Consider the following 14,982-nt stretch of genomic DNA (forward strand, 5'->3'; position numbering starts at 1 on the left):
ACAGCGCCTCCAGTTCCCATTCCACAGATCTGGTCCTGGAAAAAGGATATGGTCAATGGTACTGGAAGCCACAGAGAGGTCAAGAAGCAGAGGCAAGGTTGTGTCCCCCCCTTTACTACTCCCTGTTAAGGTAATCAGGCGTCCCGGATCCCAGCCAAGGCCGTAGGAGGCTGGGACACGGGAGAGGCAGCAGTGCTAATGGAAGGAAGAGCCCGAGAGAGACGCCACTGAGAGGCCACTTGGGGGGATGGGGAGGCCGGGGTGGACGGTGATAAAATGGCTGCCCGCACTCCAACAGCACCGAAGAGGTTGAACTGCAAGGATGGTGCTGAGCGTAGTCAACCAGAGCCACTTGCAGCCCGTTTGGGCTGAGATCCTGTCCCATTCTGCTGACATTGGTGCCCAGGCTGTGCCCAGGCTGATCGCGGCCAGCCCCACCACCAACATCGCCAGCGCTCTTGGCAACCTGAGTGCCCTGCTCGCCCAGAACCTGCTCGCGGACCCCGTCAACTTCAGGCTGCCGAACCAATACCTCCTGCCGGCAATGGACATCAATGGTCCAGGCATCAGCGTCTCCATCGACAGCATTGTGCTGACCTCCAAGTACCGCTAGGCCAGAGAAGCAGTCGGTGCCAGTGTGGTGTAGTGCTTAAGAGCGGTGGACTCATAACCTGGTGAACTGGGTTTGCGTCTCCGCTCCTCCACATACAGCTGCTGGGTGACCTTGGGCTAGTCACACTTCTCTGAAGTCTCTCAGCCCCACTCACCTCACAGAGTGTTTGTTGTGGGAGAGGAAGGGAAAGGAGAATGTTAGCCACTTTGAGGCTCCTTCGGCTAGTGATAAAGCGGGATATCAAATCCAAACTCATCTCTTCTTCTCCGCAGAGCTGCTGTCTGGACATGGCAGCCTTGACCACGTCCGTCCCCCAATAAACCTGCTTTTAACTCTCCCCCCCCCCAAAAAAGGTAATCAGGGCAACCTCACTGAGCTAAGTGCAAGTAACAAACTGACGAGAATGTAAGCAGAATGGGGTAGAAATAATCAGTCTATAGTAATACGCTGGAAATCCTGAATTGGCCTTTTTTGGTGACTTCTGTTCAGCGGTCAGCCGGCTTGCTCTGTTCTCATGAATAGGGGAAACTGTGCGTTTCACCAAGTACAAAAGAGGTAGACACCCAGTAAGAGTTCATAAAAGTACATTTTTATTTTTCTTTCAAAATACTATGTACAAATCTGTTAAAGCACATGGGAGACATGTTGATTCTTGGCCAATGGACCTTCACAACAGTGTGAGTATTCCCAGCTAGAATTCTTAAATGCCCCCATAAGACACTTCCTCACCCCCTCCCTGCCCATTTTACAAAATACTTTTATGAATAGGAACATTTATAAATGTATCTATCTTTGACATCATATAAAATAAACTAAATATTCAATTCTAAGGCTTTTGCTGCTTTTTAAAAATCTTTTCATTTCTGTCCTTTCTTTTCGTGTGGTTTTTTTTTTTTTTACATAGTTAATATGCCACGATATAGACAACGTACGTTAGAAGAATCTGTATCTGTCAAACCAAACCTGGCCAGATCAACCAGCCGTTAGCTTATATATATTTATATCTATGTACAAAATGCATTTAAAAGTGCAAGGCTTCAGAAATGTGCCTTTGTTTTCTGAAGCCTTTAATTGCGTTAACAAATCCTCTTTATACATCAAAATGAGGCTATAGCCTTCTCACATTTGTATTTCGAGGCGCCATGGGAAACTCTTGAGCCAGAGTTGTAAATAAACACCAGCGAAGAGTCCATGGGCCCATTATATCTAATATGGAACTGTTAACCAGTAGAACTGTCCCCTTGGATTCTCCAGGCTAATTAACTCTATCCAATTCCAAACTCTTCTCTCCCATAACACAGAGGTAAACCATTGGATAGCATCAGTTTCTTAAAAAATATATCTGTTTTGGGATGGGGAGAAAGAAAGAAAGCTTGAAGGTGGGTGGCAGCTAAATCTAAAGTCCCCAATGCAGAGCCGACCTAGGCAATTGCCTAAGTAAGGCACTGCAGAAACACTGAAGGGAAGGTGCCGGATCTTGGCCCCTCTCTCTCTTGTCAGGGGATGGGGAGAACTGGTTCAAACTTCACAATAAAATGGAACGTGCATTTTGGCATACTGTTTCTTCCTCCCCTGAACAGTGCATGCAATGAATCAACACCAGGCAGCGACCTTCCCACCTCGTGCAACGTTTTAGGAAGGAAGAAGTTCCTTACTAATAAAGTGCATGGTTTTACCTTTCCCCCAGTGTAAAACAATATCTCTTCCCCAGTGCATGTGGTTGCCATACTAAGGGCTTGATTTCTAAAGCACAGCCCACCACAAACTAGTCTCATATAGGTCTGTATAACCGTGGGGAAACGGGCATAACTCGGGCTCAAAAAGAAATCCAAATGCCCTGCAAGACTGTAAGATGATCCATTAATTACCCCTCCTTAGACATGCCAAACCGTGTTGGTTCTGTTTGATTGGGGTGTTTTCCCAAACTAATTTTGTTATCCAACATGCCCAGCCTTCTCCACAAAATCCGGATTTAAAGTTCTGAGTGCAGACAGCTAAAATAAGACAGTCAGGCTCTCCCACTTACTGGGTTTGCATGAGGAGCTACATCTTGTCCCTCAAATTCCAAAGTGCCTTGCGAGAGAGACAAAGAGCCAGAGATGTAGATGCCAGAGAGGGCATACAGACCTCCTCTCCACAGCCTCTGCTGAGTCCGTCACATTTAAAAAAAACCAATGGAAGTGGGGGAGGATGTGACGTTGACAACTTGCTGCAAAAACTTATTAAGGTTGACCCCCCCCCCAGGTGTTCTAAAGTGCATGAAGATAGGGGATGGGAGGGGGAGAAAGGTAACATTGGTGTGTTTCTATGAAAGAGGCTGTGCACCCCCAACTATTGGCTGTGTTAACTAGGGATGGTGGGAGTTAGAGTCAACAACCTCTGCAGGGTTTCCCAAAGGATTGCTATCCCTGTGCTCAAAGTGACAACGGAACAAAGGACCTAAGAGTGACAGAGGATGCTCCTTCACTAGCACCGAAAGTGTTGATACCACTACTTTTGGGAGTGGATTCATCCCACTGGGGGACTGGACGATTGCTGTGGCCTTGACATCACTACTGATACAAGTACACAGCAGAACTGGGTGTGCAGCTAATGTGCACCCCTCCCCTCTTAAAAGCGGTCCTATTGCTGTCTCCTGTCTCAGCTGGATAGCTAAATTGGTAAGAGCATGGTGCTGATAACGCTAAGGCTGCAGGTTTGATCCAGCTGCAAATTCCTAGATGATCCTCAAGGTCACTTCCACCTCTATGATTCAGTGATTCAAGCAGATGCCCACTGCCTTGTGCCTGGCACTGGAAACTTTCTCCCCTGCATAGGATGATTTCAGTAGCATTTTCTGAAGGGGGAACTAGCACTACCAAATGCCGGTTACTTACAAGAGCAAAGTGACCCTATTCCAGGTTAGGGAGGGGAGAGAACCCTCAACTTGAAATGGCTGTGGTGCCCATTTAGAACTAGACACAGCTTTACATGATGGGTGGCTAATGATCATTGGCTGGGGCTAATGAGAGCTGGAATCAGACATCAGCTGAAGGGCCACTGTGTTCCAAGCCCTGGCCTAATAATGCCTTAGCTCCATTGCATCTGCAGTTTTAACAAATGAGCACCAGTGCTGAGCTCGTTGGCAGAGACCGGCACAACATTACAGCGCCCACATGTGAAACCCTTTTCAGACAGCTGCTGTTGTTTAATAATGCCTTCCTACGCCTTTTTTCCAAGAAATGACAGACTAGCTGACATTGTTGGTGCTTAGTGTGTTTTCATTTAGGTTTCTTGCATGTGGTTAATACATTTATTATTTCAAAAAATAAAAGCCACAAATCCGAACATTTGAAACAGGATCCCTGTAGCTGGTTGCAAGCCTCAACATTTTGCTGGGGTGGCGGAGCAGCTATCAGTGAAATAATGACATGCCTAGAGTTGCTCCAGCCTTTTCTCCTGCAGTTAGCAAGGGGAAAAAGAAAACCATATTCTACATTCTTTGAAATGCTGTTTGTTTGTTTTCTAAACTGGCATTTTGGCCTAGGTGTCTACTGTGCCCTGGGCCTGCCAAGGACTAAATAGAGGAGCTGGTTCCAGATTTATTGTGTTTTCCGTTCTCACACATACACCTTGGTGGAGAAGAGAGGGCCACTAAAAAGTGGGAAGTACCAGCCAGAGGAAGCTCTGGCAGCTGCTCTGACTTTCCTTCCTTAGATTGACTGGGGGAAATGAACTGGAGAAAGATATAAGCTCTCCTTTATGTACCCACCCATCTTTTCCTAATGCAAAGCAATACATTGTGCATTACACTTGAAAGCAAGGTGGTTCCAACCTCCTCTTAAATGCCTTACATTCTCCTCTTAAAAGACACGGGACAAGCTGAGAAGGCCACTTCCCCCCAGTAGACTCTTTGCAGGTTTGGACTATGTATTGCAATTAAAGCAAGCAAAGTACACCTGTACACTTTCGAAGGGCCTGTGAAATCTTAGTTGTGTGTTTTTGCACATCAGTAGTTGAGAATTAACAATACAGTGGTACCTCGGGTTAAGAACTTAATTCGTTCCGGTGGTCCGTTCTTAACCTGAAACTGTTCTTAACCTGAGGTACCACTTTAGCGAAGGGGGCCTCCCGCTGCTGCCGTGCTGCTACCACACGATTTCTGTTCTCATCCTGAAGCAAAGTTCTTAACCCGAGGTACTATTTCTGGCTTAGAGTCGTCTGTAACCTGAAGCGCCTGTAACCTGAAGCATCTGTAACCTGAAGCGTCTGTAACCCGAGGTACCTCATGTTACGTTTGCTTCATGTTACTTTTTTTCAGGTTGCGTCCCGCGGCGACCCGGAAGTACCGGAGAGGGTTACTTCCGGGTTTCGATGCACAGAAACGCCAAATCGCGCCACGCATCTGCGCAGATATGGCACTTCAGGTTGCGGGCTTTTCATGTTGCGAAAGGGCCTCCGGAACGGATCCTGTTCGTAACCAGAGGTACCACTGTACTGGTAAGTAAAGGGGAAAAGGCCCTTTGTACACAGTGATTGATCTCTAGTGCTGCCTGAGAATCTTCAGAATACAGAGCTACTATGCTTCAAATGATTGTAGCTTTGTTTTTCATTGAAGTTATGGCCCTGAACCTTTACTAAATGAATCTACTCTGATGTTGCAGGTAGAAAAACCCTCTTCCTAACAGCCAGCAACAGGTGGATGTTGTTGTTGTTGTTGTTGTTAACCAGATCCCTAAATGCAACCTCATTTCTTCTTTTCTTTAAAGAAGTTTTAGTGAAAGTTGCCTTCTGCACCCAGCATATAAAAAATGTACAAGTCGAGCACACTTACATTTGCAAAAACAAAACAAAAAATGCCCCTAACAATTAATTAAGTATTAATTTTCCTTTGGAAACACACAAAACAGTAGGGGACACTTTGGTATACACACCCACTGAAGAATATATTCTTTTTTTTTAAAGAAAACGTTCATAAATATATAAACACACTTAAAGTGACCACTTAAAAAAATACAATTTATTGCTAACGCTACTGACTTGTAACATCGTAGGTATCCTTGTTTAGGTAGAAACTCCACTTTGCCAAATTCTACCTACTAAGTAGCAAAACCACAAAGTTTGCTTTTGTCTTTGGGCATCAAGAGACCTCCCCCACAGAAAGGTTCATTGGATAGACACAGAGAGAAAGAAAGGGAAGGATCTCTTTCTTGCACCTCCTGAAAAATATATATATATTTGGCTAAATGGGCAGTAGAAATAGGTAGGTTTATATATCTGGACTTTGCAACAAAATAGGAGAAACTCTTAGACACATCATAACTCTCATAACTCTTTAACAGTGAAAGGGGCTGGTGCAAAAAGAAGTTCAGGCAAGAGTGGTGTCATAAACAGCAGCAGCATTACCCAATTATCCAAAGAAACTATGGGATTCACATATAGGGAAATGGCTGGGTAATGGGATAGAGTGCTGGGGAATATGTTCAGTAATCCACACATGAACTACTACACAAAAATGAAATCTGTATATACACAAATACATCCACAAAAGAAAAAGGTTATGTGGTCGTGGGTTGATGCTTACAGTTCCATCTGTGTTCACAGTGATTCACAGTGAATTTCAGCAACGATTATTTTAGAAAAAAGGAAAAAATAAGACTTGGCTGCCTCCTGCACAGGTGTGTGGTTTTCTGCCGCGTAACGCATCAGCGTGTAAACTTTACTAATATTTTTTTAAAAAAAACAACCTGCAGGCTAGAATTCCATCTACCATATTTATAAATATAACTAATATTCATATATATGGCTTTGCAGCACACAAAGGCGGCTGCTCTCCTGAAAAATAATCCTCTCCCCCTCACTCGGGCAAGTTAAGTTCATTTTTGTTTTAATTATTGCAGGTGAGCAATGAATCCTATCTGCCAGCGAACCTTTCCTGGCAGACAGAAGCATCCAAAAATAAAACAGCCTTGCCCCCGGACTCCACTCCCCCCACCCCCATCTCTAGCCAAAGGATGTACAGACGAGATGCTCTAGCTGCACACAGCTTAAGCGGTTAAGAAATGCCAAGCTTGGCTTCTGATCCCACTTTGCTGGAGTAGTGTCGCTCCTGGGTGGTTCCTTTGTTTTCCTTCCAGGTAAGTGCAAGAAACTCCCAACCTGCTCTCCACTCCAGCCAGGGCCCTTCCCCGGCTCTGGCATGTTCCTCACCTTCCAGGCGTACCAGGAAGGAAGGACCTTCATCTCCTCTGTGCTTTGCCCCTCCATCCACTCACTTCTGCTCAGCACAGCTGCTACCCCCAAGACGGCCACCACCACCAAGGCCTCAAGGCAGCTGCATTTCAGGCAGGTCTTGTAAACTGCAAGGCTGGCCTTGCAGGTGCTGGCTCTGCGGCTGCGGGTGGTGAAAATATCCCATGGTGGCGTTCTGCGGCGGTACATGAGGTTGCTGGAACAGGCGCTGGTTCTGGCCCGGCTCAGCTGCACCTTGCATCTGCGGGATAATGCAACAGCCTTTAGTGCTGGGAACGCCCAGCCCTCCCACATATGTACCCCTCCTCTTGTAATACTGGAAGACAGGGTCACCCAGTAAAGCTGAGCCTTGAGGACTAGCAAAAGGAAGCTTTCACACAGTGCACAGTTAAAGCTATAGACCTTGCCTCCCACCTCGGCATTCCTATCAGTCATCACACCTTCCACAATCTCGCTGGAAACTAGTAGCTTGTTACCTGAAGGTAGAGGTGATGCTGTTGAACTGGCTGCGGTTGCCACTGGTGGAGGGTGTTGGGAGGAGGGTGGCTCTGCTGCGGGGCGATATTGGTGCGTGGAATCATCACAGAGGAGGTAAAGATGGGTGACGGAGTGGCGGCGCATGTGATTGGCTGCATCTGTATTGCAGCAGGCAGCCCTTGCTGCTCCGGAGCAAATCTGCAACACAGGTAGCAGGTAACAGATCAAAAACCAACGGAGGTTGCCTCAAAAGGCAACCCTTTCCACAGCAGTGGAACTAGATCTGGTCCTGATGGAGCAACATCTGGGTGCCCACTGGTTAACCACCCCCTTGATGCAGCCTTTTCCAGCTCCCACTGCTGTGACAATCTGCTTGAAAGATGTGGCAATGCTCTCCGAACCCTCGGAAGCAGGAGTGATGGCAGGACAAGGGTTTAATGTGGCCAGCAAGCAAAGGCTCAGTGCTCTTCCTTCCCCTTTTTTGTAGTCACCAAACCACAGAATAAAATCAGGTATAACTATTCTAACAATGCAGAATACTTTAGGCAAAGTCAGAAAAGGGAGCTCTCCTGCATAATGTATGCTGCTGGCAGAATCCAGCTCTTCATGGCAGAGAGTTTAGGTTGCCTGGGTGCATAATCTTTTGTTCAGCATGCAGGGCACATAGCCCAGGCTGCATTCATATCTTAACTACTATGGAAGTTGAAAATGGAAGTCTAGGGTCAGCTTTGCCCATTTAGAGGTACTAGCCTGCCTTTTTGTGTTGTACTTCTGACAGGAAGGCAGCCCAGCCTATGCATCCTCTACATGCTTCCCATGACGTCCCCTCTTTGCTTTGGTTTTGTTCAAGAGTGGAACAGAGCAGAGCGATCTTGGGAGCTGGTGGAAGTAGCTATGAAGATGCTGTGCAGCCACATGTCAGGGAATCCTAGTGTTATGTACTGAAGTTCTCACCCTGGGCCAGCAGGGGGATACTGTAGATAGTTATGCAAATGAAGGATAGAAAATGACGTTCAGTGATTGGATAGTTTGTATGCAAATGAAGGATTGGAAGTGACGTTCAGTGATTGGATAGTTTTAGAAAATGGCAACAGTTACATTGTTCTGGAGCTCTATATAAGCAGGCTGACTGAGCTCCTTAGATCGGTTCTGTTCCAGCTTACAAATAAAGAGCTGCTTTGGAAGAATCGCTGTATCGTCTGATATGTTCGCCCACAACCTAACACCTAGTTTAAAAGATTCCTGTGCCGAGCAGGGGAAAGGACTAGGCAGCCTCTAATATAGAGGCTTCTTACCCTGAAATTGTTTGGTTTTAATTGTGGGAAGGCTTTTTTTGCCTGCTGTCTGCCAGTATTGATCTATGAAGACTGATTGCTCCCATGCGCACCAGATGTTGCAGGCCACACAGGATGACCTAACAATGTGGCAATGAGCAGGTTCGATAGCCTCTTGCCAGCACAGTTTCAGAGCGGTTGCTTGCCTCTTCAGAGACCAGGGACCAAAGACTGGTGGGTGGTGCACACTGGGATTGATAGGGAGGAAGACAGGAAGACCAACACCAGGTGGCGCCAGAGCCAATGACAGACAGAGCCAACTCACTCTAATTTTGCCTGCATCCTCCTCCCTTGTAAGTTCTTCAAGGGCGCAGCACTGAGGCAGGGAAGGAGGGAGCTGGCAGCCAGAGTCACTCTACCAGACCAATTGTAAGAAAGAAGGCAGACAAATTGGGGCTAGCTCAGGACAGGCTGAAGTTGATGGGGCAGGGCTCCATTTGTCCTCCACTGGGACCAAACCAGCACTGAAGTGCTTGTTGTTGCTGTTGTTTTGCATTAAACCCTTCCTCCCCAGCAGAGGCTGAAGAGGAAAATCCCTCCTAAAATAAAAAATGGAGCTGCATGGTGTCAAAAAGGGATTTCCTCCCAATGCAAATACCAGCTTCCAGGAGGGATTTTCATCTGGGCTTCTGCAGGGGCAGAAACGGTTGCCCCTTCCTCACAGTCACACCTCACTGCTGATATTATTTGCCTTGGGTGAAGGCAGGGAAACGGTGCAGGATGTACCTAACACTTCACAATCTGGCTTGGAAAGTTGGCTATTGGAAGGACCACTCATACAAATGAGCCCAGGAGAAGCAAAGCAATGGAGCCTTCTCCAACCTGTGGCCCTCTAGATGTCAACTCCCATCAACATCACAGCCAAGGGAAGATGGGAGTGTAGTCAAGCAACATGTGGAGAGCCACAGTAGGGGAAGGCTGCCAGAACGAACTGCGAAGGGAACTGGAATCAGCTCATCGCCAGGAGAGAATAAAATAATAATAATAATAATAATAATAATAATAATAATAATAATAATAATACCATCAGTAACGTCCCCTACTTGGACTTCTCAGCATACATATACCTGAATCCGTACCTTAGAGTCTGATCTTGGGTATAATTGGACTGCTGTTGCCTTTCACCAATTTCAGCTGACATTGGAGTAGAGGCATTGATAGGGTGCGCTTGAGAGAACACCATTGGGTTGTTGTACAGCGGCATCGCAATGCTCATCTGCATTGGCAAACAGGCCTGCTGGACCTGCTTTCCTCTCATGGCCTGCTTTTGCTGCTGCTGCTGCTGTTGTTGCTGTTGTTGTTGTTGCTGCTGCTGCTGCTGCTGCTGCTGTTGTACCTGATACATAAATGCACACACCCCTTTGTCAGAATGAGCACATTGTTTGTTTGGTATGTTCACATCCTTCTCTTCCGCTACACAGAGGGCTCAAAGTAGCTTGCAACCATGCAAACTGGTATATGAATAGGAAAACCATTTTCTTTAGTGTTGAGCCTAATGCAGCCAAAATACCATCTCCAATGCAGGGGGGCACCCAGGCACCCTTGCACCCTGACGGGCAGCCCTCCGTCCCTTCCCCACCTCCTGGAAAAGCCAGCAAGAGCCGCACACAGGCTCTGCTCAGTGCTCCCTTTAAAGAACACATGGCCCAGTGTCTCCTCCTCCTCTTTTACAGCGAGGCAGGAGGAAGGATGGGCAAGCAAAGTGAGAGCTGTGCAAAGCGGGAGAGAAACCATGTAAGCGGCTCTCGCTTTGCTTGCGTTAAAGCAAGAAAAGCAAGAGCCGCTTACATGCTCTGCGCAGAATATTTTTTCCCCCCTCTAAAAACTAGGTGTGTCTTATGGTCAGGTGCGTCTTATGGAGTGAAAAATGCGGAAATTGTGAACTAAGTTCAACTATCTGTCTCTAAACCCTGTAATCAGCTAGAATCAAAAGAACCATCAATCAATATACAGTGGTACCTCGGGTTAAGTACTTAATTTGTTCCAGAGGTCTGTTCTTAACCTGAAACTGTTCTTAACCTGAAGCACCACTTTAGCTAATGGGGCCTCCTGCTGCCGCCAGAGCAAGATTTCTGTTCTTATCCTGAAGCAAAGTTCTTAACCCGAGGTACTATTTCTGGGTTAGCGGAGTCTGTAACCTGAAGTGTATGTAACCTACAGCGTATGCTGGTACCACTGTAATATCCAAAACAGCCGAATTACAAAGGCTGCTAGAATAAAAACACTTTAAACTTTTTATATAAGAGACAAGAACAAGAATCACCACAATGGGGGTGGATTCCAGAGCTGCAGTATCGCCCCTGAGAAGACCCTGCAAGTCTTATGAAGGCCCTGCAAAGTCAGGGTAGTAGGTCTATAGGGGATCAGGCAGTAACCAGGGACTCAGCTATATTAGTCAAAAAAATCAGTGTTTTGAATGTGTTATGAACATGCAACACCAGGTGGTGCTGGAGAGCAAGATAAATAAAATTCTAAGCGCTTTTCCATAGCGTTTTTTTCTGTTGTTATAACTATTTAATTTCTGACTTATTCCTAGCGTCCCATCCCGTGCCCCAGTGTGTAGATCCATCCCGGGTTACACAGCTTTAAAATGGTGATGCATTTAGCACGACGTTGAACAAAAACCACCACCTGGGATGATGTGACACAAGGGTCCCTGAGGAATTGCTGAGGCGATGCCAGGTGTGTGCTGCAGAACTGCTTTGATCCCATAAGGCCTTGCTGCTGGGATTTCTTTGACGCGGGTGGTCTGCTCGCAACCGTTGCTGCTTGTTGCTGGGAAGGCCTCCTTGGGTTCTGGTGTTGCACCCCGCTGAAGACCATGGGCATAGGCTGTTGCATCAGCATCTATCGGAAAAGTGGGAGTGGGGTGAGACATTGGGGGTTGTCACTAGCAATGCACACATGGGAACGCCTACAAAGATGGTGGCTTGAAATTTGGCATGCACAAAATAAAGAGGGCCCGCAGAAGTAAAGTAACCTCTGTAGATGCTGGCCAACCAGGCATCGTTTTTATTGTGCACTTGCGATGATTCATGCTCCTGATGCTATTGTGGCAGTCACATTCAATTCTGCTTTCAATACTCTTGCTATGGGGCTGTCACACTGTTTCGTTTACAAGCAGTGCACATCCCGTAACCAGCTGGATTCCTGTAACATTCTATGCAACAAATGTTTTGGTTTGGTTTTGTCTAACTCTTGTCCCTCTGGCCGAATAAACCCACCACTACTGCACTATTTTTGTGTCTATGTTGCAGAAAACACCTTAGGGGCTGTTAAGCTTGTAGCAAGAACAGTGCTGTGAAAAGAATTCGCCAAGTGCAGCAACATCCAGAACAGCCATTAGATGTCACCCAAGCATCAAACATATTCTCATGTTAACCCATCAGTGATTAAAACTGAGAGTTGGCACACCAGGGGGGGGAAATGGTTATATTTTAACACAAATATGCATTTTTAAACTTCTTTTAAAAACACATCCAGAACTGTTGCTTTTAATGAAATTCCCTTTTCTCTACTTGTCAAGCAATAACCACTTTTCCTCAACGCTCATGTGGAGTTGGGCATCTATATAAGCAGGGTGCTGCTTGTATCAGCAGAGGCTGGTGGAAAAAAGGTCTCTGGTAGTTTCAGTCTAACAGACAGCGAGTCTTGCTCATGCTGAAATGAAAGGGCTAAAGCAAACTGTAGTTCCTACATGACATATGATGAATAAGGAAGGCTTAAAGGTAAAGGGACCCCTGACCATTAGGTCCAGTCATGGCCAACTCTGGGGTTGCGGCGCTCATCTCACTTTATTGGCCAAGGGAGCCGGCATACAGCTTCCGGGTCATGTGGCCAGCATGACTAAGCCACTTCTGGCGAACCAGAGCAGCGCACGGAAACACCGTTTACCTTCCTGCCAGAGCAGTACCTATTTATCTACTTGCACTTTGACGTGCTTTCGAACTGCTAGGTTGGCAGGAGCAGGGACCGAGCAACGGGAGCTCACCCCGTCATGGGGATTTGAACCGCCAAACTTCTGATAGGCAAGTCCTAGGCTCTGTGGTTTAACCCACAGTGCCACCCGCGTCCAAAGGAACGCTTATGCTACACTAAATTCATCAGTCTTTAAGGTGTCACAGGACTCTATTCTTATAACCCCTAATTTCCAAATGGCTGAAGTTCGTTGTTTTCCCTACACCAACACACTCTAAATGGAAACTGTAAGGCTTTTGGGGAAGAAATCACTTGAGCAATGAAAGGTTATTTTGCACATAATTTCTTACTTTGGAGAAATACTAGCAACACCGCAAGGCCAGGTGAATGAATTGCTGCGTAGCCTTATGCAACAAACGTATACACATTGACTCCTGCTGAAGCAAAGAGGGATCCGGCATACCTGTTTGCAGAGCTTTGCCAGTATATTTATTTACTTGTTTAAAACACTTGTATATAGTGCTGCTTTTCCATTAAAATTCTTTAAAACTTTTTTATGATATTACAGTCTGGTCTGATTGCTTTTATACTGTAAACTTTTATATCGCTGTGATATATTGTTGTGACACAGCAGTACATAAATATTTTAATAAAGAAATAAAAGGCAGCTTTCTATATTCCAACATGGAAAAGGCCCTCTCCCTCGGCTACATATAAAAGAGGGGTGCAACTCTATGTGTTTTAAGCATGTTTATTCAGTACACTCAGGTTTGTAGTGTGGGCCATTCAGCAGTTGCACCTATAGCAAGTAATAATCACCCGCAGTCAGGGAAACTTTATAAAAGTTGATATCCCCACCACTTTTTCTTTTTTTTCTTTTACAATAAATGACTGACATGAACACATGTGGACAGAGGGACTTGCAAAATATCTGTGGACCACATTTTGCCCCCGTGCCTGAGGTTCCCTATATAGGAAATACCTGCAAATTGGAGTCTTGCACCAGCTGAAGCTGTTCCTTGATCACATGCAGTTCCTCTTGTTGCGTCTTGATGTCAGCCTGCAATATGCGCGTTCTCTCCTCAAGCTGTTCCTTCAAATGATGCATCATCCCTATCTGAGTTGGGAAGTGATACACTGGCTGGAAGCATAGATGAGAAAGGAGCATTACCCAATCTGCAACTTTTACATGCAGTTATTATTTCCGCCTTCAGAGAAACTGGGCTATACAGATCGATGACCTGATGTAGCGTAAAGGGAGCTTCCTATGTTCCTAAGAATCTGCAATGCAACAGGTAACTATAGCATCACTGACCCAGGCAGCCTCAGCCTAAATAACGCCCAGTGAAGAAGAAACCACCAGTCTGTTCCATCATCAAACAGCTCTTACACCTAACGACATTCAGCCAAAATCTGCTTCTCCTGCAATTTTCAACCCACTGGTCCTGCTTTCTGCAGTAATTAAGTCTGCTCCATCGTTTGTGTGTCCACAGCTCTTCAGATATTAAGACGACCACTATCCTGTCTCCCTTTAACCTCCTCTTCTCCATGCTAAAAACGTAACTTATTGTTCCAGGCATTCCTCAAAGGACCTGTGGTCTCCTCTATAGGACACTGCAGATCTATCACCTGCTGAGCTTTAGCAACTTTGCAGTGTCAGGTGATCCCAGACCACTCACTGGGCTCGTTATGATTGTTTTTAAAACTTTGCTTTAAGGATTTGTTTTCCAGTTCTGTTGAACAACAAACCAGCAGGAAGGATTAAGCAATCTCTATCACACCACGATCACTGTAGCCCTCCAGTCGCCTATGGGGCTCACCTGCTATTGCTGGGTTGTTGGTGTTTTGTTTCTTTTTAAGTACACTTTTATTGCATTTTTGTTTTATTTTAAGCAATGCAAACCTAACAACAGCAGGGGGCTAAGATATAAGGAGAGCAAATTATAGATCAGAAGGAAAATGGGACTGTTGTGAGGAGATGAATGGAGATACATGCAAATTGACTGGTGTTTAAAGAATATATGTCAAGCTAACCTTAGTCGTATGTTGGGGGGGGGAATGCTTGGGAAGTGTTTCAGATAGTAAGCTGTACATTCATATGTAGAAAGGACAATATGATCTCTTGCAGATCATCTATTTATTGAGCATTCATCTTCATTTACTTGCACAAGCCTCATGCAGAGGTTGAGCATGCATTCAGATTTGCTTGTGGGGAAGTCAAATGACAACAAGCATTCATCCCGAATCCCTTGTATGGTGTAACATGCCTTCCTGTCAATCATTCATCCAAGCTATGCTTTGCAGTGCATTTCTTTTTATATACAGTGGTACCTCAGGTTACATACACTTCAGGTTACATACGCTTCAGGTTACAGACTCTGCTAACCCAGAAATAGTACCTCGGGTTAA

The 14,982-nt window shown here is 45.8% G+C and overlaps 2 protein-coding genes across 12 annotated transcripts in view; one reads left to right on the plus strand and one right to left on the minus strand.

The window, feature by feature from the left end:
* Positions 1 to 322: 322 nt before the first annotated feature.
* On the plus strand, positions 323 to 613 carry LOC310668915 (hemoglobin subunit alpha-2-like; the record flags this gene model as incomplete). The annotated part of the gene is made up of 1 exon (XM_083422237.1): positions 323 to 613. One exon carries the CDS (start codon positions 323 to 325, stop codon positions 611 to 613), a length of 291 nt encoding a protein of 96 aa, XP_083278363.1.
* A 567-nt stretch (positions 614 to 1,180) lies between these two features.
* Positions 1,181 to 14,982, minus strand: part of PASD1 (PAS domain containing repressor 1) — a 96,336-nt gene continuing 82,534 nt past the window's right edge. For 3 of the 11 annotated variants that reach the window (XM_083422295.1, XM_083422298.1, XM_083422297.1), the window contains 5 exons: positions 13,556 to 13,714; positions 11,287 to 11,502; positions 9,735 to 9,991; positions 7,321 to 7,519; positions 1,181 to 7,085 (listed from right to left, as the gene is read on the minus strand). In XM_083422295.1, the coding sequence (XP_083278421.1) occupies positions 6,918 to 7,085; positions 7,321 to 7,519; positions 9,735 to 9,991; positions 11,287 to 11,502; positions 13,556 to 13,714 (999 nt within the window). In that variant the 3' untranslated portion in view covers positions 1,181 to 6,917. Of the gene's footprint in view, positions 7,086 to 7,320; positions 7,520 to 9,734; positions 9,992 to 11,283; positions 11,503 to 13,555; positions 13,715 to 14,982 lie in introns of all 11 variants that reach the window. The other 8 variants (XM_083422300.1, XM_083422299.1, XM_083422296.1 and 5 more) reach the window with 8 other exon arrangements.

This window comes from Podarcis tiliguerta (assembly GCF_965153285.1).
Source record: "Podarcis tiliguerta genome assembly, chromosome: Z".
Taxonomy (NCBI): domain Eukaryota; kingdom Metazoa; phylum Chordata; class Lepidosauria; order Squamata; family Lacertidae; genus Podarcis; species Podarcis tiliguerta.